The sequence below is a fragment of the Sinocyclocheilus grahami genome, unplaced genomic scaffold (assembly GCF_001515645.1).
Source record: "Sinocyclocheilus grahami isolate Dianchi unplaced genomic scaffold, SAMN03320097.WGS_v1.1 scaffold615.1, whole genome shotgun sequence".
In the NCBI taxonomy this organism is placed as follows: Eukaryota; Metazoa; Chordata; class Actinopteri; order Cypriniformes; family Cyprinidae; genus Sinocyclocheilus; species Sinocyclocheilus grahami.
Window position 1 is genome coordinate 541,998 of NW_015505794.1, and position 26,702 is coordinate 568,699.

Below are 26,702 nucleotides of genomic sequence, written 5' to 3' on the forward strand. Positions count from 1 at the left end.
TGAACCTGTTTGATCTGTTTTCAGGCTCTCTGCTTAATGAAGGTCATATCCCTTGAGTCACCCGTTTGAGATGGTGTTCCATAAGATAAGATGTGGTAGCCATAGGTCACCGGTGCTTGTGGGAAATAAGAGTTTTCTCTAAAGACACAGTTCAAAGATTGTTTACAACCCTCAGAACCTAAAATGTCACACTGTTACCAGATACAAAGCTAAATGAATTGGTGACTTAAGTAATGATAAAAACGAGAAAGAGAAAAAGAATGAATGAATAGTTGATGTTTTTCCTCCAGGAGAGAAGAAGAGAGTTTGAAGCTAACCTGGAGAAGGCTGGTCTTGAGCTGGAGACTGAAGATAAATCGGTGAGGTTCTAGGCCACACATGCCCCCTCATTGTTGCATATAAAATGCTTCTGTTATGCATACATATTATTCTTTTAATAATTTATTTTAATATATCTACTATATCAAAGCTCAGACTCTTTTGTGCATTTGATAATCACATACAACACTTCCCCACTCAAAAATATCTCCCCCTGCAGGAGTCGGATGACCGTAAGACGTATTATCTGAAGATTCACGCTCCGTGGGAAGTGTTGGCCACCTATGCTGATGTGCTAAAGATCAAAGTGCCCTTTAAAGCGAGTGATATTCCCAAAGCTCGAGAAGTTCCTCTGGAGTGGCTCACTCACCCTTTCCGGCTGCCAGACAACATCATGAGGCCAGAGCCGGACTACTTCACTGCACCTTTTGACAAGAGCAAGGTTGACTTCTTCCTCATTGATGATAAGGACACATTTTTTCCTCCCTCCACTCGCAACAGGATCGTTTACTACATCCTGACCCGCTGCCCTTACTACAAGGAAGACCGTAAAGAGAAAGATAAGACGGGAATTAACCGACTGCTGAACAATGGCACCTACACCTCAGCATATCCCCTTCATGATGTGAGTGTGAGATTTATGCACTTTAATCTGTCTCTCTCTCTCTCTCTCTCTCTCTCTCTCTCTCTCTCTCCCAAAGTTTGGGGTCATTACTAAGATATTTTTTAAATAGACTAATACTTGTATTCATTAAAGGGATAGTTCACTCAAAAATTAAAACTGTAATTAATTACTCACCCTCATGCCATTCCAAACCCGTAAGACCTTCGTTCATCTTCAGAACACAAATTAAGATATTTTGGATGAAGTCCGAGAGCTTTCTGACCCTGCATAGACAGCAACACAACTGACACATTCAAGGCCCAGAAAGGTAGTAAGGACATCATTAAAATAGTCCATGTGACATCAGTGGTTCAACTATAATGTTATGAAGCTACGAAAATACTTCTTATGCGCAAAGAAAACAAAAATAACAACTTTATTCAACAATTTCTTCTCTTCTGTGTCAGTCTCGCATATGTGTGGTGCTGCTGACGAAGAATGACAGAACTTTCATTTTTAGGTGAACTGTTCCTTTAAGGATGCCTTAAATTTATCAGAAGTGACAGTAAAGACTTTTACATTGTAACAAAAATTATTTTAATTTAAATGCAGTTCTTTTGAACTTTCCATTCATCAAAGAAATTCAAAACTAAAATTCAGCTTTGCCATCACAGAAATAAATTACATTTGAAAATATATTAAAATTGGATATAGTCATTTTAAATTGTAATAATATTACACAATAATACAATTTGACTGAGTTTTGGATCAAATAAATGTAACCTTACTTCACACAACAGACTCCTTTTAAAAACATTTAAAAAATCTTACCATCTTCAAAGACCGTCCCTTTGCATGTTAAAAATGTTTGTGTCTTTGGTCAACATCTGATTGCTGTTTGTTCCTCAGTGCAAGTATTGGAAGAAGGCACAAGACATGCAGTGTGAGAGTGAGAGGTATCATCTGTACAAATACTGGGCTCGATTCCTCTGCTTCTACAAAGAGCAACCGCTCAATCTGATCAAGTGAGGACACTGCAGACACAATGCATGCAATAACCAAATCTGGAGCAGATGCATCTTCATTGCACTGCTGATTCCAAGATTACGTCTTAGTAGAAGAAAATGATTTTCACTTTTCTAGAGCAGCATATCAAACCATAGTGTTACATTTCCTGTTTGTATTTTGTCATAGGAAGTACTATGGTGAGAAGATTGGTATCTACTTTGCCTGGCTGGGCTTTTACACAGAAATGCTGTTTTTTGCTGCAGTCATGGGAGTGATCTGTTTTGTTTATGGTGTGCTTAGTTACGAAGACAACATCACAAGGTTAGTGACACTGGCAGGTTAAATGGGTCAAATGAAACTGTGGTTACATGAATTTTTTAAGAACCCTTTGCAGTTTGTAACCAATATTACAGTGCCTGATAACTGTAAAAGCTAAGCCATTAGACAGGTTGCAAGTTTCTTTATTATGGTAAGGGTTTCGCAGTTGGACACTGAATATTGTTATATTGAATGCAATGGCAATATTTGTGTTCTTTTGTCATAACCTCTGATAAGCATTAGGTAGTTAGGTGATAGTTTTAGTCAAATGTTTCTTGTTTTCTATAGCTAAAAAAATCTTAATGAAGTTTATTCATTAAGAATGAATAAACAGTTTCTTCTGTTTTAGAAGCCACAATTTGTGACACTTTCTTTCACAATTCAGAATTCTGAGGAAAAAAAGTCAGAATTACTATATAAACTGTCTGTGAGATTCTGAATTCTGAGGAGAAAGACATAACTGTGAGATGTAAATTCAAAATTCGGAGAAAATAAAATTCACAATTTATGACATAAATTGAGAATAGTGACGTTACCTCTGAATTGCAAGATAAAAGTCAGAATTGTACGTTTATATCTTGTATTTCTGACTTTTTCCTCAGAATTGCTAGAAACAAAGTGTGAAATTGTGAAATCTTTTTATTTATTTATTTATTTTTTCAAATTCCGTGGCAGGAACGGGTTTCCATAATACATAATATTTACAATAAATATTTTTTTCTGTTTTTGTATAACAAGCAAAACCATAAAGGGCACATTTTTCTAGTTTTCAGAACTAAAGACGTTTGTGGAACATGCTCATAATATGGTGTTTGTTAAACCCGAGTAGTTAATTTGTGCCCAAGTTTTTCATGGTGTGTTAATATTGTTTTCTACTACACTGATGTAATGCAGTCACAGGGGAACTGAGATTGTGGTCATATTCATTTCTGCATTACAGTAACATTTCTCCCCATTGCTCTCCCCCTCCCTGTTTTCAGTAAGGAGATCTGTGACCCAAAAATCGGTGGGATGATTGTCATGTGTCCACTCTGTGATAAAAAGTGCAGCTACTGGAAACTCAACTCAACGTGTCTGTCCTCCTGGGTGAGAATCGTTGTAGATTCACTGTTTAAATCATAAATAATGATTTTTCTTTATCATAGAATGATTTTCCCCCCCTTTAGCAATCCCATCTATTTGATAACGAGGGGACTGTGTTCTTTGCCATTTTCATGGGTATTTGGGGTGAGTGCACTCTTATGGTTTAAAATACTAGCTCAATAGTTCTATCTAGTGGTTAGAAGGATATTGCTAGTCAGACTCGGGATCTAATGACTAATGAGAGATTCCTAACTGTGCATGAAGGATTTTAAAGTATTCATATTGTCACATAATTGGTCACAGAATTTGTTTACTAGATACATCTATAATGAAGGAGCATAATTTGTGTATGCGTTTTGAAAATGTATGTTTAATCACATGAGGGCAGTGGTGCATGTTGATTATCATTTACTGAACACTGAATTCATTTCACACAGGCCTCAAAATGAGCTCTGCTTATGCAGTGATTTGATTAATCAGCACTGTGTGAATATTTCTGTGCCCAGTGCACTGTGTACTCATAAATTAAAACTTGTTTATTTAGATTCTAAAATTTTGTAAGGCCTTGTTTGGGTAAAATCATTGTAAAGAAGAAAACAACACTGTGTGACACTATAGGGTTTAAATAGAATTGTTATTAAGTGTGAGCGTGATACTCCTAAATAATGTATTTCTTATTTTTTCTGCTCTGTTTCTCTGGGTACTTTGCAGTGACCCTGTTCCTGGAGTTCTGGAAGCGGCGGCAGGCCCGTCTGGAGTATGAGTGGGACCTTGTGGACTTTGAGGAGGAACAGCAGCAACTACAGATCCGGCCAGAATATGAGTTGAAATGCACAGGCCGCAGACTCAACCGCATCACGCAGGTACCTGCAAACATCACGGCGTGATTAAACACATGATCCTGCATCAACATCAGTTGTTAGTCGTGGAGCCAACACACATTTTAAACATTCATAAACTCTAATCAAAACCATAAGCTAGCTTTAAATTCAGAAGGGAATAGGTTGAGTTATTTGAGCAATAAAATATAAATGACATGAAACCTAATGAAGGGTCAAGTTAAGTTCAAAGAATTTGCCAGTTAGTTTGTCTGGGATATTTGAGAAATTGACAGTGGAAGAAACTAGTGGTAGAATTGAGGTTCGTTTGGTTGACATTCAGAAGCCAAGTAAAAAAAATCATGTCATAGAAGTAATAAATCATCAGTATAACCATAATAATAAAACCTTTCATTCCGTATTGCAATTTAAATAGTATGTAAATGAATGGTTTAGTTCCTCATAAATGCTCTGGTTGAATGAGAATATGAGAGAAAACATGCCCATAAGGAGCAGATAATTGCGGGTGCAGGATGAAAACCCACAAATCAATTGTTAAAAAGTTAAAGATCTGCACTTCACAGAGCTCCCACTGGCAGGATGATTCAGGCATATTGCTTTTTCAGATTTCAAATGCATGCCTAGCCTTTGTCAGTGGTGATTTGTGACTTAGAATCGGCCTGATGTCTTTCAAATAATTTGCATGATCCGAGTAAATATTTGCATTTGTCTTCTTCTGCCCGAACCGGTTTTTGCCACTTCATTTAACATATCATCATAATCATGGCAAAGGAAAGTCTTGCTCCCAGGTCTTTGCTATGAATTAAACCATTTTAACTATTGTTCCATGTCACAAATGTTCTCAATATAAATTCAAATTTATGTAAGTTTTTTTGTTTCTCAAGTAAACACTGCATGCAGTCGTAGTCATGATATGCTACTTAAATAATGTCATATAACTTCAAGTAGTCCAAATATAATTTGTTTTGTTAATGCAGAGTTGTTTTAGCTTTACTGACTTTAGAGGCAACATGTTTTAAGTAAATTATTATGTTTAGATGAAAGATTACAAAGGCAAAAATATTTTATTCTGTGGACCAAGCTAGAATATGTATGAAGATAATATATGGGGTCAATTTAGATTTCATGTTAACTTTGCCAAGGCTGCATTTATTTGTTTAAGAATACAGTGAAGACAGTAATATTGTGAAATATTATTATGATTTTAAAAAATCTATTTTAATCTATTTTAAAATTAATTTTATTGCTGTGATGGCGTTACTCCAGCCTTTAGTGTCACATGATCCTTTAGAAATCATTCTAATTTGTTGATTTGCTGAAGAAACATTTCCTATTGTTATCATTGTTTAAACTTGTGCTGCCTAATATTTGTGGAATATTGTGGAAACTGTAATCAAATTTTCAGGATTCTTTTATGAATAGTTCAAAGGAACAGCATTTATTTGAAATGGAAATCTTTTGTAACATTAAATGTCTTTTGTGCAACTAAAAAAAAAATTGCATCTTTGCATAATAAAAGTAACTAATTTCTTTAAAATAAAATGTAAAAAAAAATCTTACTGACCCCAAACAGAAACATATATCTTCTCCTATATATGTTGTTTATCCTAGTCGTTTTTATTTATAAAAATCATTTACATATTATAATTAACCAAGTTTGCAGTTGAACTCTAGTCTAATTATAGTGCTTGAACTGATGACACATTCTTTATGCTAACAGGAAATGGAGCCTTATCTTCCTTTCCCCAGCAAGTGTGCCCGATTCTGTCTGTCTGGAGCAACGGTTCTCTTTTGGGTGAGTTAGTAAGCTAAACAGTGCAACTGTATGATATAGATTAGGTTATCAGTTATTATGATTGGTCAGTTACATTTTGCAGTCAGATTTTATTGTATGTCATTTTAAACTGTATATTTGACCTTTTGTCACTGGCAACCAATTTCTTACACTTTGCTAGCTCATTAAAACGAAGATCAATCGGTTTAATTCCTTCCCTCTCTTTGTGTTTTGTCAGACGTGTCTGATAGTGGCCTGTATAATGGGAGTAATCGCTTATAGATTGGCGGTTTATGCAGCGTTCGCCAGCATCATGAAGGACAGTCCCACCAGTAAGATCCAGCTGGTGGGATCTCTCATCACCCCTCAACTTGCCACCTCTGTCACAGCTTCCTGCATCAACTTTGTCATTATCCTCATTCTCAACTTCCTCTATGAGCATGTGGCCATTTGGATCACTGATATGGGTGAGCGAAAACCACTTCCTCACTTCACACAAGAAATTAGAGTTAAGATATGTTTCATTGAGTTTGTTTGACATGTAAAATGCATTTCAGTCTCTGGAAAATGGTTTATAAAGTTTACAGTTTGAGTAATTAATATAATTTTTTTTTTTTTTTAAAGTACGTGTCCACTTATTAGTAACTATGTAATAAGCTGGATAATGTACAGTCAGATGGTCATTGCAAAAATACAAAACCGTGTGCATTTATTTTCTGATAATGACCGTTTGACTGTACATTATGCCTCATGTATTTGCTCATCTGTTTGTTGAGCTGTATAGAAAATACTTTACTGTCTTTACCTCTTTTTTTAACTCTCAGAGATCCCCAAGACCCATCTGGAGTATGAGAACAAGCTGACCATGAAGATGTTTATGTTCCAGTTTGTGAACTACTACTCTTCCTGTTTCTATGTGGCCTTCTTTAAAGGGAAGTTTGTGGGTTATCCGGGAAACTACACTTATATGTTTGGAAAGTGGAGCAAGCTGAGAAATGAAGAGGTGAGACTGTCTGAAATATCGGTATTTATGAGAACCTAATGTTCTTTCAGCTGAATATCAGAATAAGTAGCTCTAACATGACAATATGCATTTTATATTTAGTGTGCCCCTGGGGGCTGTCTGATTGAGCTAACCACACAGCTGCTTATCGTCATGGCTGGAAAACAAATGGTTGGGAACGTCCAAGAGGCTCTGCTGCCGTAAGCGTTACATTGAACTTTGACCTCTAAGCATATTATATCACATATGTTTTTTTAATAATTGTCCTCTAGGCACTATTCATATCTAAAAAAAAACACACATAATGGTCCCTTGTGCCTGTGTCACAGACTTCTCAGAAACTGGTGGGGCAGCAGGAAAGGGCGAAGTCATCCAGAAAGTACATACAGTAGATGGGAGCAGGACCACGATCTACAGAACTTCAGCCAGTTTGGACTCTTCTATGAGTATCTGGAGATGGGTACGATTTTACTCGATTATACATGTTTGAGTTATTTAGTGTTCATATACCAAAACAATGAATTATATAATTCATTTAGATAGCTTATGTGGTTGTGCCGATCCTAGACTTCTGGGGGGGGGGTGAGTGCAAAAATACAAAACCGTGTGCATTTATGAATGGGTGGTAGGCATACAGATAGACCAATTCATCGATTGAATGAAACGCATTTGTCCGTGTTTCACTCCATCTTGAGCGCTTGAGAAACAATGTCTCTTCCGCAGCTCGGTACGCCTTCAACTCCTTTTTTTTAGTCTCGAGCAAGACTGTACGACATTCACGTTACATGATATGACTGATTTTTTACGTAGAAACGATGACAACGCACCGCATTAAAAGAAATGATCATTCATGTTTTCATAACCGCTGACCAAATTCAAAAACAAAACTAAAATTAAATCATCTTTGAGAGCAAGAGGGGGCCCTACGGAGCTTGCGTATAGGGAGGATCGGCTCTGGCTAAATCAAATTGTATTTTATTTCAAAATGTGTTTTTTGTTTTTTTAAAGAAATTTAGTACTTTTATTCTTTAAGGATGCATTACATTGATGGAAAGTGACAGTGAAGAATTCTACGGTTACAAACCTTTCCATTAAAAAAGAATTGTGTTCTTTTTTAACTTTATTCATCAGTAGGATTCTGAAAAAAGATTCATGGTTGCCATAAAAATTTTAAGCGGCACAACTACCATTTTTACCATTGATACAAAATAAGTTGTGATTCTTCAGCACCTAATTAGCATAGACGATCACATGACACTGAAGACTGGAGTAATGGCTGCTAAAAATTCAGCTTTCAGGCACTGAAATGAATAATATTTTTAAAAAATATATAAAAAAGGAAAATTCTATTGACATTTCACAATATTGCTGTTTTTACTTCATTTTTTATTAAATAAGCGCAGCCTTGGTGAGCATATGAGACTTGTTTCGAAAAGATCACAGAAATCTCATTGACTCCAAACTTTTGAATGGTTGTGAATACATAATTGTTTATAGAAATGATCAAAATAAAGAAATTTACATATAAAAGAATATATTCAAAAATAAAAAACAATATGCTCCTATTAGAAAAGCCTCAAAGAAGAGAAGTGGCTAGATCTTCGAATTTGACTGGTTTCTGTGAGCATTTGTTAGTGCTTCATCAGTTAAGCCAGTTGTTTCCTGTGTGTTTTACAGTGATCCAGTTTGGCTTCATAACACTATTCGTAGCCTCTTTTCCACTGGCCCCTCTACTCGCCCTCTTCAACAACATCCTGGAGGTGCGAGTCGATGCTTGGAAGTTTACTACACAGTTCAGAAGGCCAGTGGCAGCGAAGTCTCGCAACATTGGAGCGTGGGAAGAGATCCTTAATGTGGTGGCCATCTTGTCTGTGGTCACAAATGTAAATGCAAACTGTTTTGTTCTGTTTTCCTGTTATTTTACTGTCTTGTGTAAAACTGGATGTGGCATTTAACTTCATTCTAAATGTAGTTAACTAATATAAGCAACATTAACAAAAGGAAAGATGTTGCTTGGTAAAATCAAAACACTATTTCCACCATACTTAAAACCGATTGTTAATTCTTTCTCATTTGCACTTGAGGCTTTCATCATGGCATTCACCTCAGATATGATTCCTCGCCTGGTCTATCTGTACGCCTACCACCCAGGCGACGAGGCCACTATGAGAGGTTACATCACCAACAGCCTCTCCTTGTACAACATCTCTCAGATCCCTGAATCTAACCTACCTGAAGCTGGAGAAAACCCCTCATGGTTTAACAGCTCTACCATCACAACATGCAGGTGTGTGAGCGCCTGGAGAGAATTATAGTCTGTATTAGACCTACACATCTATGTAAATTAACAGATTTTTTTTTCTCCAGTTATCGGGACTACAGATACCCACCTGGGCATGAGAAGCAGTACACGCACAACATGCAGTTCTGGCACATCTTGGCTGCTAAACTAGCCTTCATCATCATCATGGAAGTAAGACATTGGCATAACATAGTGTGCTTCTAATTTCAATTTAGGAAACAGAGAGATAATATAGTGGAATATGCAGGGAAATTCAAAATAACTATAATAAATATTTTTGTATTCGGATTTAGAACTGTACTGGAGTAACATAATCAGGAAGCTAAAGAAAAAAAATATAGCTTAGACTACCATTCAAAAGTTTCAGTGGGTTTTTATTTTTTTTGGAAAGAAAATAATACTTTCAGCGAGGATTTAGTTTTTTCTTGTCATTTAATCTTTCGATGTACTTTCTGCTATAATTCAATCTTAGTATTGCTAAGTAGAAAATCAAATAAACTTCAACTAAATTGGTCAAAAATGACAGTGAAGTCTTCTACATTTTTAGAAATAACCAAAAAAAATATTTCAAATAAATGCAGCTCTCCATTCATCAAAGAATCTTGAAAAAGGGATCATAATTTCCACAAAAATATTAAGTAGTGCAGCTCTTTTCAACATTTGATATTTCTTGAGTACCAAATCAGCATATTAGAATGATTTATTCAGGATTAGAATAAAGGCTGCTGAAAATTCAGCTTTGACATCACAGGAATAAAAGACATTTGAAAATATTCAAAGAGAACCCAAAATAAATGCAGGCTTGGTGAGCATAAGAGACTTCTTTCAAAAACATTACAATTTAACTGGCTCTAGACTTTTGAACCTTATGTCTTTTCGTTTGTTTAAAAAACATGATGGTTCAGTCTTGAAACTCAAAGGAATAAAAATCAGTGCAATAATTGGAAATGGAGATTAGAAATGTACAGTATATGAGGATTTCTGTCCATAAGAAATAGCACAGCACATCTGATCTTGGTAAAGCTTTGGCATGAACATTTCTTGTAGCATCCGAAGTCTAAAAAGAAAATGACGTACTGTATGAACGTAAATATTTGCTATGCATTTAATTACCATTTGAGAAATGTATATGTGGAAACTTGGTTCAGTGCACACATGATGACTGTTCCTTTGTTTCCTCTTCTTTCTCAGCACGTTGTGTTTGTGGTGAAATTCTTCGTGGCGTGGCTGATTCCAGATGTGCCAACAGAAGTAAAGGCCCGTATAAAGCGTGAACGCTTTCTGGTTCAGGAATACCTGCACAATTACGAAGTGGAGAAACTCAAGATGCAGCTGAGCCAGAGTTTCTGCCTGTCCACAGAAACAGCCTCACTGCTGCCCTCTAGTCCAAGTAAACACCAGGTGCTTTCTGAATGTATTTGAATATCCCTGAACCCTCAGGACTACTCACATGTACTATACACCACAAAGCATGGAGAAATCGAATCTTCGGGAAACCTTCATACATTTATTGCAAAGAACTGCCTGCCCACATCCAAGCAACTGCCAGAACTTTTATAAAGGCCTACACGCCTAACAGTCTCTCTTCTGCTTGAGGTTTGTGGGAAAACATTACCGCTTTCCTCTGTGTTTCTCTCTAATGTCTGGAGTGCACTTACATAACTGCACTTTTACAAAGGAGAAAGGCTTGGAGACAGATCACAGAGATTTCAGCGGCAAACCCTCTGGAATGCGGCCTGCTGTTCCTCGGGTTGCCTTCGAAGCAAGCTGTTGTGAATTCAACTTATGGATAATCATTTATGACCATTAAAAGACTGAACATGTTTAGAAGGCAATAAGCATTTATGTCTGTCCAGCTTGTTGCTGTATTTTTTTTTTTAAGTAATCTGCATGTTTTACCCTGTATGTCTGACTGAAAGAAGTACATGTAGACAGTGTGTTGTCTTTTTTTTTTCTTTCCCCCAGACATTTTTTGTGGCCATGTGCGGTTTAACAGTTAACAGTTTTAACAGTTAATATGTTGTTGTCCAGTGGGTATTTTCTCTTATGAAACACACTGATAGCTGAATAACTATCAAACAATATCATCATTTCTGTAGTGCTTACATTATCTTGTTTCACATAATATTTATATTTTATTGTTATTTTTAAATAATGCTGTACCATGTCACCCACACATTTTGTTCTGTCATATTAAAATATAAGGATTTTTTTTTTGTTACCATTGTTGGTTTTCTTCAAAGATGTATTTATTGCTTTAGAGTTATTATATAACTGATTTATTATCTGGTTGGAAGCATTGATCTTACCCGATTAAGCTCTAGAATGACGTGCTGTATGTTTTCTGATACTTAAAAAATCAGAAACTCAAGCCTTTATTCATCACCTTGCTCTGCAAGAGTCGGTCAAGGTTTATACGGACCACATATCTGAGGCTAAATGAACAGTAGCACTCATCTGTAATCGTGACTAGGAGAACACTAGTTTTTTTCATTATGCTGTTTCTCTGTGACTTAATTTCTGCACAAATGCACTTGTGTAAACAGGATTAGTTTGGATCTTTGTGATCAGTTCCCCATGAATCGGGGACTTCGATATTCACCCTGATAACTTCATTTGATATTACAGTACTGCTGGGACAAATTAATTCAGTGAAACACACTTTCAGAGATTCCCATACATGTCAAGACCAAGAAATTGCCTCTAATGGTGTATACATGCAAAAGGACAAATAATAACATCACGTGAATAGAAGGAATCAAGTGTCCTCTGCTGTATTACTAACCTGGTGCAAGGAGATTTGGTTCAAACCTTTTGAGCTGCCCCATCAACATTTCACATGTTTGGTTAATACTTTCTGTATCACTGTTGACGAACACTATGAACTCGGCGCCAATCATCTTCTATAGGGACTCCTCCTGTTTGAAATCAAGCAAAAGTGTTGATATTATGTCCCAAGAGTCTGTCGGTTTTTAAAGTGTCTTATCAATTTAACTACACATTTTGTGAACCATACCTGTTCATTTCATTTCACAAATGTTATAAATTCTCTACATATGTATTTTTAGCCTGTCAAGGGATTTTTACTGTGATTCATCAATATTTTATGGAGAATACAAATACAGTTTACAGAAATGTTCTGAATATTGTGTTGCTATACTTGTATACAAAGTTTAATCCAAAACAATGCTTACTATATGTATCCTAAGTATGTATGTATGTTACAGTCTATTCATGATAAAATATTTTTAAAAGTTTTTCCACTTAGTTTAGGATATCTTTGTGTTCGGATGAGAACATGTCACACCTGCATTTGCCTTAATTGCTGTCATGATGTATGTGTATACTTTTTTTTTTGGTCGTCTTTAGTCTACAGATGTTTGTAAAAGTTGCATGAAACCGTGTGAAAAAAGTAAGTTTGTGAATAGTCATGAATCAATCTTATAAAAGCGAGAACGTGCCAAAATAAAGTGATTTAAGTGTACTACACGTGTTTAGCGCTTGTTGGGCGTCCTCTGCAAATACTGTAAATGAACGCAAGATGGCGCCTGCGCTTCACTAAGCGCGCTCTCAAACTACCTGTTGTGTGAAGCTTTTAAGAACGCAGAGCGTCGCCACTGCGCAGAGTTACTCTCCTATAAATTGGTTTGTGATTTAGCAGGATGTTAAAATAATAAATACGATAATATCAAAATGCGCCGACAGCATACCCCCTACATTATCCTCAACCGTTAAAAACTGACTTGAATAAAAAGTAGCTTGCGTCTGGACTGTATTGGCTTCGAATTCGACGTACGTGTACATACAATAGCAATTATTTATTTTTGCTGTGAAGGACAGAAAAGAGGGAGGTGTGTATGAATTATTAATACGCTTTCCTTCACACCAGCACAGGCACTTGGAGGGGGAAACACCCCTCGTTCGGTTTCCATAGCACCGCCCTCAGGAGGCTTGCACGGCCTTTGATGGAAAACAAGCAATAGGCATAAAATGTAGAAACTTCGAATGTCAGGTCACGTGCCCTTCATATAGCTACGCTCCGAAAGTCTGTCATTTGTCGCACGTGGAACATAATCCAGATCATTTGAGCACAAAATCAGAGAAAATGTGAATGGGATGTGAAGATTTTCCGCCCTCTCTAACCCCTCCCAAAGCAGCGGCACTCTGACGGGACTGATCCAGCGCTAGTCGGCGAAGGAGTCTCGGCGAGACTGTCGCTGACCTTGGTGCTGAACGCCATTCACATTCCTCCTAAAGCTACTTCACTGGCACTCTGCGTCGAAAAGGTGACAGTGCTTTTTCTCTTTTGCTCTTAAGTAACCATACGTCGTTTTTAAATCCGTTTTTTGTACTCCGTCGATTTGAAGCGAACATTAATTCGTTGACTCAAATCTGAGATGGCATCGCGTGCTCTTATCGCGCGCGGGGCAGTTTATGAGTTCATAATTATGAGTAGACAGAGCCAGACCACCTCTGATATCTCTCTTGTGTAGGCGGATTTTTTTTTCTCTTCGCTCTGTGAACACCGTCGTGAATTTTCCTCATCTGTCTTACTGAATCATTGATCCGCTGGGTATCGGTCCGGTAGCCTATGCTCTGTCATCTCACACTGTGACATGGTACTTTGACATTACCGGGGAAACGAGGGATTATCACATTTGGACATGGAGACTCCGAGGGAGCCTGGTTTTGTGCCCAGCAAAGAGGGACTGAAGCAATTAGCGGGGAAGACACTAGGACACCTGCACAAGTAAGATATTTTAACATTATAAAATTGAATAATTCACTTAAAAATAATGACTTTGGCGTATGTTGATAAATACGCTAACTATTGCTATAACAGAACAGAAAAATCACAAATATGCAGCAAGTTTAGTCTATTCAGTAACGAGTTTCCCCAGTCGGTTTTGCGTCACGCCTCATGGAGACGTGAAGAAAATTATGTAATTCTGCATAATCTTGGGAGGAGGGGATGGAAGCATGCGAGTTTTCCCATCTTTGAAGGTTGTCATTGTAATCCGGCGACTAAAATGCATTTACGATTGAATAGTAATCGTTCAATTAGAGGATTCCCTTGAGTGCAGCTTCTTTTTTTAGAGACCATTCGCGTATTCCCACAATACCTGCAAAAAAGACCACGACTGAAATCACATGAAAAAAAAATCGGGTTTTACATCATTATTTCACGTTGATTTGATGCTCTTTTATATTGAGAAATTTTTTTGTGTCTCGTAAAAAAACAAATCTTTGAAATCTATGAGAAGAGTGAAAAAAAAAATCCACCGCCTCGCCAACCTGAACGAATTCAGAAATTATTTTTCCCCGAGTACAACTATTAATAAATGTGTCTCCTCATCTTTTCGTTTTTTTCGTTTGCTTATAGACATTTTGAAGTCTCCGAGTGTTTTCCAAAATATTGGGACGTTGTCTCTTATTTGTCTTCTGAGATTAAAAAACTGTATTGACAATTATAGTGCAATTCATGTGCGTTTTATGCATTTTACATATACAAAAGATATAAATTCATTTTACTCCCGTCGCACTTGTTAATAAAAATCAAATCCCTGAAATTAAATTTATCATTTTTGTAACAAAAACGTATAAACTACATTTTGATGCACATTACGTTATAGAATTTATCTCGACACAATATGTATTTTGATTATCTAGTAAATAACTCTGCTTTTGGCTCTGGTATAATAATATTAGTAAAGTGTTAGTGAAGTTCGTGAATATCAGTGGACCTTAAGCCTGTGTGAATGTAAATAAGGTGAAGGTGAAGGGAATGCTGCAATGCGGTACAGTGCGCTTTACAGCAGCACACGAAGCCTATGTGGAGTTTACATAAAAATCCTTGCGTTGAAAAAAAAAAGATTCTTTGGAGGCCATTTTAATTACCATTGTCTAAATCTGTCCGTGCAACTTAGAGCAGGCTACTAGTGGGGAATGTAAATCGAGTTATATGTCCAAATAAAATCTTGATTCGTTTGTTCCTAACTAATTGTCTTAAGTAATAAAGGTGGATGAGATTCCTATTAATTGGTTCTTCTGGATTGTTGTCGTTATGCTGTTAGTGTCCTACAAGTAGTCTGACGGTTCTCTTCTGACTGATGCAGAGTGTTAGAAAAGCGACAAAAACCTGGCGACAACATCGAACTGACCGAGGATGGACGGCCTGCTCAGACCAACGAGAAAAAGGCACCTTTGTGCGACTGCACGTGCTTTGGACTTCCGCGCCGCTACATCATCGCCATAATGAGCGGCCTCGGGTTCTGCATCTCCTTCGGTATTCGGTGCAACTTAGGCGTGGCCATAGTGAGCATGGTGAACAACAGCACCATTCACCTGAACGGGAAGATCATCATCAAAGAGGTTTGTGCGCGAGGCACGCTTGGATTTTATATGTGCACGTCAGCTTCGTGACACCCCCACACACCCCTCAAGAGCGTGCACACACACACACACACACACACACACACAGGTTTGTTTTTATGGTTTATGGGGACTCTCCATAGGCGTAATGGTTTTTATACTGTACAACCCGTATTTTCTATTGCCCTACACCAACCCTACCCCTAAACCTACCCCTTACAGGAAACTTTCTGCATTTTTAGATTTTCAAAAAAACTCATTCTGAATTATTTATAAGCCTTTTGAATTACGGGGACACTGAAAATGTCCTCATAAATCGAAACTAATCCTGCACGCTTGTCATTTCATTTTTTTGCGCACAATAATCAATATATATTTTGTTCGCTATACTGCTCTGAAAAATAAAAGTTAAATTTTCCCCCTCAAATATCGAATTTATATTATTATAGCCAATATTATATTTTAACCTTAATAGAGGTCTATGGAAGCGTGTGCATTCACATTTTCAATTGCCCCTAGTCTTTTACAGATAGGATTAGCAACCTGCTATTTTCTGTTTCTCTCCATTAGAAGGCAAAATTCAACTGGGACCCGGAAACAGTTGGAATGATTCATGGCTCATTTTTCTGGGGTTATATTGTGACGCAAATTCCCGGGGGATACATTTGTTCTAGATTGGCAGCAAACAGGTAAAGCCCTAGGAATTGAATTATTTATTTATTTATTCAGATGATGATGATGATGATGATGATTGTTGTTGTTGTTGTTAGCTTATAATGCAACAATAAATATCGCCTTTAAAATCCCATTTCGTTTATAGAATTTCCCAATAGAATAGAAATAGAAAATAGTAGGCTACCTTATAGATAATATAGCCTACCTAATGTTAACGAAAGAACATTAAGTAGAAAATACAAATGCAATACAAATTAAAAATACAAATGATAAATATTCTATAATAATATTTCGTTTTATTAATTATAGGCTAATATATGTGTTATTTTAGTTTCTATTTGCTCATAAAACATCTATTAGGCTATAAAACATCTGCAGCTTACGTCCGACGTTATTTCCAAACCGGCAGGTAAATCGCTTACTGTTGTATTATAGAAGGTGAATGTATTATTTAATGTACAAGAAGATTTAAGGAGGAGGCCTCAGTCATGTAAGACTGTAATAAATATTTGAAATAATTAAAAATGATATAGTGGATGATTACAGTGATAGTCACGGCCGAATTCGTACTTCCAAATTCGAGCTGCAAAGCTTTGAGCTCTACACAGAAAGTAGCTTGGCGAACCATACTGTATTATACAAGGGATGATTATTCATTCAAAGCGGCGGATGGAACTGTACTGTCACTGGAAGAAAAGGGGGTGATGGGAGGCGCTAATTTAGCAGACGTTCAACCCAATCTTATTTACTTATTTAGCAAAGACTCTTGTGAGGTCACACATTTCTTGTGAAAATATATGTACATAAATTTATTTTATGCATTATTACAGTTTATACTGAGTTTATTTTGTCAGAAAAACGAACGATCTTTTTGGGAAACGTCCAAATCTTGCTTCTCACTTTCTTATTTGAAGGCCATGATGATCAGTTGTAAAGAAGGCATATGAGACATCACTGTTGTGATTTTATTATTCTAATATAATATAACAAAATATAACCCTTAGGAATACTATTTTTATTCAAGCGTTCAAGGGGAAAGGAAATCAAATAAATAAATCAGCACTGCAGACAGGTAAAGAGAGAGAGAGAGAGAGAGTTCATTGCTATGGTAGATCAGCCTGCTTGTGTTTCCAGTGTATGTGTGAGTGAGTGGCAGAGTGAACGCTGACCCGTCGTGTGAGTTGTAGGATTAGACTGTGGGAGCGGGTCTGTGGGGCATTCTCCACCTGTTAATGAGATCTCGGGGGAAGCGTGTCTAATCTGCTCAATGAGGGGGGCATGGCAACCAGCCCCGGACATGTTGCCAGAGGGTTTGGCCAACCTCATCTATCACACAACAATTGATCAAAAAAATAAAACTGCCATGTCGGTAGCTGGAAATATGTTTACACAATTTGTGCTCCCTAAAACATCTTCTTTGACGGCTGGGCAACAATAAACGAACGTTATCAAGAAACTAAAATGCTGTGCAATTTTAGGCTAGTTCTGTTAACTCAGTAGGCTACGTCAAATATTTGACTTAATTGTCGTTGCTGAAATTATTCAACAGTTCTCGGTTAATATTTGGGCTATTGGTCGGCGTGATTGAGATCTAATAGAATCAGCGAGTCTCGTGCTGGAGAACTCCCTCAATCCGATTAGTGAATGCCGGTGGGAGAGAGGTGAGGGGTCTCCAGCTCTACAAGACGGGAGGAAAATTGGAAATAAATGGAAGGCCATATTTCCTCTGTGGCAGTGCTGGCATCACCAAAGACAACGACCATGTTGCTGTTTTTTCTTAAGAACAGAAAGCAGATAGCCTATTTGAATTGTACGTTATATTTTAGTAGTAATAGCTAGTGTGTGTGTATGAAGAAATTATTGCATTTTTTTCTCTCAGCGATAAAGAACATGTCTAACTAAAATGTTAGCGCGGCAACTAAAATAACACATAGCTAAAACTCGGGAAATAATTACATACAACTTACATTTTCACACAGATTACTTTTTTTGTTGCATTCTATAACCTAATGTGTCTATAATTCAACCATGTTTCAGGGTTTTTGGCGCAGCCATTTTCCTCACATCCACACTGAACATGTTCATCCCCTCAGCTGCACGTGCTCACTATGGCTGCGTCATGTTCGTCAGGATATTACAGGGGCTTGTAGAGGTAGGAAAGTACGACTTTCTCTCATTTGTAAATGCTTGTTTGCTAATAACGATTTAATATCATAACTCTCTATAGGTTCCTATCGAACATTTGGGCGCTTACCTTTTGGTAGATAATTTCTAAAAGAATGAAAGAAAGAAAGAAGAAGAAGAAAAAAACATTTGTGGGAGTTATTCCTGGGAAAAGCCCAAAGCCCTGTAACAATCAGTTATGGCCTGAGGATATTTCTGTGAGAGTAATAACCCAGGCTTTGTCTAGCTGTATTGATCTGTAGAGGCGCTTATATGTGCGTGAAATAGACAACTAGATCCACTTATATCACACCAACAATGTTTAATTTTTATTCAATTAATTTGAATAGATTTATGTGATGTATCTTTAACTACTGCTTAAGATTTTATTATGATTTGAAACATTGTCACATTTCTTTGTGATATATAGAACTGATGTGTATCATTTTATTTTTTTCTAGGGTGTGACCTACCCAGCCTGTCATGGGATCTGGAGTAAGTGGGCTCCTCCACTGGAAAGAAGCCGTCTAGCCACAACCTCCTTCTGTGGTAATCTTTGTTCTCTTTAAAGCAAAATAGTAGATTAGTGAATAATAAAGAAAACCAATGCCATTATATTTGTTTTGTTGCTACCTTAGAGCCTCGTTATTGTGTGCATGTTAAAATGTAGAGATACACTCTAAAAAATGCTGGGTTATATACAACCCAGTGCTGGGTAAAATAGGGACAAACCCAGCAATTGGGCTGTTTTGACCCAGCGGTTGGGTTAAACAGCCCAATTGCTGGGTTTGTCCCTATTTTACCCAGCACTGGGTTGTATTTAACCCAGCATTTTTTAGAGTGTACATTTGTTGTTTATCCTCAAGAATTCTAGGAAACATTATTTATGCATGCACAGGATATTCCTGTGTTGTTTTAATGCATATTCTGCAACTGCAACTATTTTTTTTGAAAGAATTTATTTCACATAAGTCTTTTATAGGTATCCCTCTCAGTTGCTTTTTCTTCAGTTTAAACTTCTCCTCTCCTCTACTGTAGGTTCCTATGCTGGAGCTGTCATTGCCATGCCTTTAGCTGGGATCTTGGTGCAGTACACAGGCTGGTCATCGGTTTTCTATGTCTATGGTAAGAGTGTTTTTTGTGTGTACCGTGTGAGCCATGGTTATGGTGCAAACCGTCATTGCATGAATGTTCCTAACGGTCTTGATGAGTGTATTTTAGTAAGTGTAGTATGGATTAACTCACCGATGCTGGGTATTGATTTTTACTCTGACACTGCCATGTGTCTATCCTCTGTGCTGACACTGAATCTGCTTGTCACTTTGTCAAGAATTGTTACGTCCTGTCTGGAAAGCAATGAATTGTAATCCATTTAGTTAAATGAAGAGTTTTCAGTTAGCCCATCTTCCTGGCTGCTTCTTTTATGAAGTTTTGTTTTAAGACCAATGTCTAAGAATTGTTTGTTTCCCTTTAGGCTGTTTCGGGATGTTCTGGTATATGTTCTGGATCTTAGTGTCATATGAGAGCCCAGCTGAACATCCCACCATCACGGCTGAAGAACGCTGCTACATTGAGGAGAGTATCGGCGAGAGCGCTAAGCTGCTAGGTCCTGCAGAAGTAAGTGACCGCAAACATAATCTTGCTCCACTCTTTTGGCTGGATATGTATATTCTCAGGAATACAATGGGGTTGGATAGCACAGAAGAAAAAGCTTGAGTGTAGGATTCAAGTACTCTTTTAAGAGATGTTTTGACTAATGGCATATATCATCCTCTCTCATGCAAACCTATAATTAAGGACCACTCTATAATTATCTATAATTCTAATGCCCATTTATTTCTTATTGACACAAATCTACTTCACTTATACTATGGTTGTAGCTTGGAAGGTTGTCCAGTTTAAGAGTTAATTGAAGTCCTTCATGTGTCACCAAAGAGAAGTCTGTCATTTTCACCGGAAGGTCCAGTTACGGTATTTTGATTATTTCAAACTTAATTTAAAAAATGAAACATGCACAGAAGAACTGTTCACAATAAGATATATGGTATTAATTTAGAAAATACATAGGGTGAATTTTCATTTCATATCGACTTTAAGATTAAGAGCTGAGACAAATAGAGGGTAAATGAAAGCACAGAGCAAATTTTGTCAGGATGCCTTGAAAAATGAAAAGATAAAAGGAATATTTCTTTGGTGATCACACTTTTATGTATATACTTATTTTGTAAATATCTGGCATAATTTTGAGGTAAAGGACAATATTTGCAGTGTCACTAAGGGTGACTTTGTTGCCATGGTGTTATATGAGAACATCTAATGAAATCTGAAAGTACCAACAAAGGCATATCAGAAAGGTCTTTTTTTATATTTATGTTATAATTTGATCAAATTAGTTAGCCATTTGGTTTCAGTGTGCATTTCTCTGGTCTTTGGTCTTCTTTGGTGTAAATGCCATGCGCTCATTCATGCAGAATCAACAATGTAACAGTTCCCTCCACGTGTTGCAATACTCCTTTCTCTTACAGAAATTCAAGACACCTTGGAGGCAGTTTTTCACATCAATGCCTGTCTATGCAATCATTGTGGCCAACTTCTGCAGGAGTTGGACCTTCTACTTGCTGCTCATCAGCCAGCCTGCATACTTCGAGGAGGTGTTTGGCTTTGAGATTAGCAAGGTAGTTTCAGTTTACCTTTCATATTGCATGCATTTAAATTGGTATTTGTTTTATACAAACTGGAAAATTATTAAAAATGAATAATTACTTAATCAGCAGTCAAGGTTTATTTGGGTCAAAATGGCTAGCCTTGGTGTCTAAATTGCATATGATTTTTGTTCTATAATTCCAGTGTGCATCAGTAAATGGGTGACCTTTGTCATTCCCTAAGGTCTGAAATAGGTTGATGAATTATTCATTGTGAATAGTTCATAATGAATAATTCATTAATCACTTATTGGTGATTGAAGTCTGTGCTCGCATCTCATTTTGCTCTTGTTTTCTCACTTCCTACAGTTAAACCTTCAGTCATGTCTTTACATCTAGTGACAGTATTAACTCACTAATAGTGAATGTTGCATGTCAGTTTGATTGATTTTTTGGAAGACATTTATTTATCAGATTTATCCATTGTAATTAAGTAAAATATTTTCTTTTAGATTTGAAATTGGACTTTTTTTTCTCTTTTCTGTGGTTCAACCACATCCTAAAATGCCACAATATCATTACTAATGCATTCATTCTGCAGTGTGTTTTCAATGAGATCCTTCTGAGCCTGACGGCTGCTGTCTTATTCAGGTTGGCATGCTGTCAGCCCTGCCCCATCTGGTGATGACCATTATCGTACCCATTGGGGGACAGATAGCCGATTTCCTCCGTTGCAAAAACATCCTGTCTACTACCACAGTTCGGAAGATCATGAACTGCGGAGGTGAGTGCAACCTACTGCAAGGAATGATATAGCTCATATGACTGAATTCTTGTTAAATCTGTGCAAGGCAAGCTAGGATGGTTAAAGGAATGAATGAGAATAAATAGAATTTTTCTTCATCCTAAATATTAACAGTCATAATAATACATATAATTGTCCATTTTAGCTTAGTTTGTTGACTATCCACTTGTGTTTATCTTTCACAGGCTTTGGGATGGAGGCCACTCTATTGTTGGTGGTTGGTTACTCACATAGTAAAGGAGTAGCCATTTCGTTTCTTGTGTTGGCTGTCGGCTTCAGTGGATTTGCAATATCAGGCAAGTCTTTGGGGAAACAATATGTCTGATTTAATATTTGCAAAGGGTTTTTGCAAAGCCAGGGAACACTGCAAATAATGGCTTATTTCTGACAAAATACCATGTTCTCCTTTTATCACTCAAAAATGCTCTTCCTCCGCTGCGGCTTGGAAGGAATAAGTCATTCCGCTGGACTTTTTAAATAATTCATACACACTGTCCCCTGAGAGCAGCCTCACTGGCAGCACATCTAGAAAGAGCACTCAGTAAGGGAGGGGCTAGAGACTCCTCCGCTCTACAAGATGGCTGCTCTTTCTATTTTTAGTCTGGATCTCCAACATCATGTTAGAGATACTGAAAAATGTTCACTCTTGATGCAGAACCAAAATGTGCAAATTATACAAGAGGAATGCAGTGATTTGAAAATGTCATTTTGTAATGTTGTTTGTTGCAGTGTTATTTAAGTATCATTGATGTACTATTATAGTTTTTGTTAATATTTTAAATTGGAATTTATTTATATTTTAGTTTTAGTCGTCTTGCTTTAGGGTTATTTTTGTCATTTTTATTAGTTTTCTTTTTTTCAATTTTTTGTTGTAGTTTTTATTAAGTTTTAGTTTGTAGTTTTAGTTTATTCAATTTATTTTTAATTTATTCAATTGTTATTTTAGTACTTCAACATAAACAAAAAAATGCAGAAATAAGTTTTGTTTTTAATATATACAGTGTCTTTTATTTCACAATTTGTTGCAGTCTTATGTTAAACTGCTTTAAATTACTTTTTTTCCACATCAATCTACACTCCATACACCATGATAGCAAAGCAAAAACAGAATTGTCACAACTTTGTACATTTATAAAAAATAAAAAAACGGAAATATATACATTGCATAAGTATTCAACATAACTCAGTACTTAGCTGAAGCACCTTTTCAGCCTCAAGTATTTTTGGGTATGATGCGACAAGCTTTGCTCATCAGCATTTGCTAATTATCTGCCATTCTTCACCTCACCTGTTCACCTCTCAAGCTCTGTCAGCTTTGATGGGGGCAGACACACATTTTCAGGTTTCTCCAGAAATATTTGATTGAGTTCAATCTCAGGCAGTGGCTGGGCCACTCAAGCACATTCACAGAGTTGTCTATAAGCCACTCTTGCTGTGTGCTTAGGGTCATTGTCCTGTTGGAAGGTGAACCTTCTGCTCAGTCTGAGGTTCTGAATGCTCTGGACTGGGTTTTCATTAAGGCTATCTCAATATTTTGGTGCATTGAGCTTTTCTTCTACTCTGACGAGTCCCTCAGTCCCTGCCACTGAAAAACAGTCCCACAGCATGAGGCTGCTACCAGCACACTTTACTTTTGGGATGGTACTCTGCAGGTGATGAGCAGAGCCTGGTTTCCTTCAAACATGATGCTTAGAATTGAGGTTCATCAGACCAGAGAATCTTGTTTCTCAGAGTCTGAGGGTCCTTTAGATGCTGTTTTGCAAATTCCAAGTGTGTTTTCGTGTGTCTTCACTAAGGAGAGAATTGAGTTTGGCCACACCGGCATAAAGCCCAGATCGGTGGAGTATTGCAGTGATGTTTGTCTTTCTGTAGATTTCATCTATCTCCAGTCTAACCAAAGCCCTTCTCTATCAGTTCCTCGGTTTGGCCAGGAGGCCAGCTCTAGGAAGAGTCCTTGTTGTTCCAAACGTCTTCCATTATGGATAATGGAGGCTACATGCTTCTGTGAACCTTCAATGAAGTAGATTTTTTTCTGAACTCTTCCCCAGACGTGTGGCTTGATGCAAACTTGTCTCTGAGCTCTACAGGCAGTTTTTATTTGTTTTTGGTCTTTGCTCTAATATGCATTTTCAGCTGTTAGACCTTTTTATTAAGACGTGTGCCTTTCCAAATCATACCCATTCAATGAAAATGCTTTTTTTTTAGTTTGAGTGAACAATAGTAACCCTGGCTTGTTGTAATTAATTCTATGCCAAAAACAGAAAAAAAGTAATCTTTTACAAAGTTATTTCAATTCTTTCTAATGTTAATGTAATGTATACACTTGTTGCCCATCAGGTTTCAATGTCAATCATTTAGACATCGCTCCTCGCTATGCCAGTATCCTCATGGGAATCTCTAATGGAGTGGGAACTCTGTCAGGAATGGTGTGCCCTCTTATTGTGGGAGCCATGACCAAACACAAGGTAAGACACCTGGGATTTTCAGGATTTTCTTTTGCATTCTAGATGTTCAGTACTATATGTTTGGATTGGATGGATCTTAACTTGAATGAATGATGTTGACCCATGGTGGATTAGAAGGTTGAGTTGTGACCAAGCGGCAACCTCCCGCTCTCTCTCGCGAAGCCAACAAGGAAGTGACTTAAACTGTCATTCGTCAACTGGCCGCTAGAGGCTGGCTGCAAAAGGGAGTCAATCCCATAGACTCCCCATGTTAAAATGCCCAACTTTACAGCAGAAAAAAATGTTTACAGCCCGGTTCAAAAAATGATTTTGGTCTATATAGCTAATTTTGCCCTTCATGACAACTGTGAGGGGGGGTGAATTTTTGGTAATTATATTAAGCCTTAAAGTGCTGCATAATTAAGGGCGTGGCCACTTGAGTGACAGGTGGATTGCCGCTGTTGACACTGCCGTCGAGCTAGGTGGGCGTGGCTTCAGCAACCAGCTCCCACCTCTTTGCCCATTTTCGATTATGCGGGAGTGACGCACGGTGACGCACTGCCAAGATGGCGACGGCATGCTCCGCCCACTTTTGAGCTTCAAAAATGCTCTTCAGAAAACTACGGGTGACGCCACGGACACTACGTCCATGTTTTTGTACAGTCTACGGTTGTGACACTTGCGTGGTTTGAGAATCACAGCAGATTTATCTTGATTTTGTTTGTTTGTTGTTCCAAACCTGATGTATGAAATATAAAAAATTTTGATTTTAAAAGATTTCATGTGACAGATTTTCAGATCTCTCTGCCTACTTGCCTAAAGTGCTCAGATTTATCAGCATTAAGCCTATGTTTATTTCATGTGTTATTCTTGCAGCTCCCAGGAGTTTCTTTATGTCAATGAATTCCTGACAACTCTTTCTTCCTTTCAGACTCGAGAAGAGTGGCAGTATGTGTTTCTTATCGCTTCCCTGGTGCATTATGGCGGTGTAATCTTCTATGGCATCTTCGCCTCGGGGGAGAAGCAGCCATGGGCAGATCCAGAACAGACCAGTGAAGAAAAGTGTGGCTTCATTGATGAAGATGAGCTGGCTGAGGAAACGGGGGATATCACCCAGAGCTACGGTGCCCTGGGAGGTCCAGCCAAGACCTACGGTGCCACTACGCAGTTGAACGGCGGATGGGCAGAAGGATGGGATAAACGAGAGGAGTATGTACAGGAAGGTGTGGAGGAAGGGGTTTACGGATACAGGCAGGGTGGGGATTACTCCTAGACCTCACATACTATCACACACATGATGCACACAGCTATACATAAACATTCAGTGGAGCAAAAAAGTATTTGGATACACTTTTTGGAGACACAAGTCACAACAGGAAATGTATAAATTCCATTGCATTAAATAACAAAATGCAAGTGCAATCTGCAACACATCTGCAATTTGTCTTTCTGTGCTTTTCTTTAGTGGGTGTATGAAGTGTCTTCATTTTGAAATTTAAAAATCTATGTATGTAGCTATATATTTAAATATATAAAATAATATATATATGATATTTCATTATATGATCTAATATAACAAACTCGTTTTTGTTATCTAATCTAATGCAATGACATTTCTACATTTTTAAGTGCAACTTAAGCATCCAGATACTTTTTGCAGCCACTGTACATACAGCACAGGATAAAAAAGATATGCCCACACTGTAGATTTTGTAGTGTCTGTGAGTTCTAAAAAAAGATGATCAATTAACATGTAAAAAAAACGAAAAATTGTTGTATGTTTGCACAAATTTAAATGATCAAATCCTACATTTAAATATGAATTTAAATGAGTCAATTATACAAAGGAGATATTACATATCAAAATTGGCAGACTGTAAATGTTGTATGTATTAAAACAGAGTAACTTTATTTCAAGTGCAATCATGTGTAATATTGTGAAACCGAGTTTTTCACCCCATTATTCTGAGCCTTTGCAACTTAGAGAAGCCTGTGGAGTTAGTCAGGCAACCGGCTTCCAGAACCGAGGCTCTGGAGTCATTCATGGAGAAATACCAGCCTGGTCTCATGTTTATACGTAGGTATTAATACGTAACATTTACAAGCACAAAACGTACACTAAGTAAACGAGTAAATTTAATAATGCAATTGAAAACAAGTTAATTCATATGACAACTAAAAACTAATCAAATTAATGCCGCAATTTCAATATTCATAAGGATTCATTTTTAGGTGTCGTCAATATGTCCGTTTTGTACGTTAAAATGCTGAAAATACATAAATATTTGTACATTTAGAGGCTGAAAATACGTCAGTATTGTACGTTTTAGTGCCTGTAAAAACTTAAGTAAA

At 37.3% G+C, this 26,702-nt stretch overlaps 2 protein-coding genes across 4 annotated transcripts in view; both read left to right on the forward strand.

Moving 5' to 3' along the window:
- Window positions 1-12,706, forward strand: part of ano5b (anoctamin 5b) — a 28,443-nt gene extending 15,737 nt beyond the window's left edge. For all 3 annotated transcript variants that reach the window (XM_016241227.1, XM_016241228.1, XM_016241229.1), the window contains 16 exons: window positions 291-359; window positions 539-943; window positions 1,832-1,947; window positions 2,117-2,251; window positions 3,229-3,334; window positions 3,415-3,475; window positions 4,043-4,194; window positions 5,891-5,965; window positions 6,183-6,411; window positions 6,769-6,947; window positions 7,050-7,147; window positions 7,277-7,407; window positions 8,625-8,830; window positions 9,032-9,234; window positions 9,315-9,420; window positions 10,441-12,706. In XM_016241227.1, coding sequence (XP_016096713.1) covers window positions 291-359; window positions 539-943; window positions 1,832-1,947; window positions 2,117-2,251; window positions 3,229-3,334; window positions 3,415-3,475; window positions 4,043-4,194; window positions 5,891-5,965; window positions 6,183-6,411; window positions 6,769-6,947; window positions 7,050-7,147; window positions 7,277-7,407; window positions 8,625-8,830; window positions 9,032-9,234; window positions 9,315-9,420; window positions 10,441-10,671 — 2,502 coding nt within the window. In that variant the 3' untranslated portion in view covers window positions 10,672-12,706. The remainder of the gene's footprint in view (window positions 1-290; window positions 360-538; window positions 944-1,831; window positions 1,948-2,116; window positions 2,252-3,228; window positions 3,335-3,414; window positions 3,476-4,042; window positions 4,195-5,890; window positions 5,966-6,182; window positions 6,412-6,768; window positions 6,948-7,049; window positions 7,148-7,276; window positions 7,408-8,624; window positions 8,831-9,031; window positions 9,235-9,314; window positions 9,421-10,440) is intronic.
- Window positions 12,707-13,291: 585 nt separating this feature from the next.
- Window positions 13,292-25,888, forward strand: LOC107557712 (vesicular glutamate transporter 2.1). Its single transcript, XM_016241230.1, has 12 exons — window positions 13,292-13,999; window positions 15,366-15,621; window positions 16,192-16,310; window positions 18,334-18,448; window positions 18,921-19,008; window positions 19,498-19,584; window positions 19,934-20,076; window positions 20,985-21,134; window positions 21,753-21,885; window positions 22,092-22,202; window positions 24,244-24,371; window positions 25,282-25,888. The coding sequence occupies exons 1-12, from the start codon at window positions 13,914-13,916 to the stop codon at window positions 25,621-25,623; spliced, it is 1,758 nt and encodes a 585-aa protein (XP_016096716.1). The 5' UTR covers window positions 13,292-13,913; the 3' UTR covers window positions 25,624-25,888.
- Window positions 25,889-26,702: the final 814 nt, after the last annotated feature.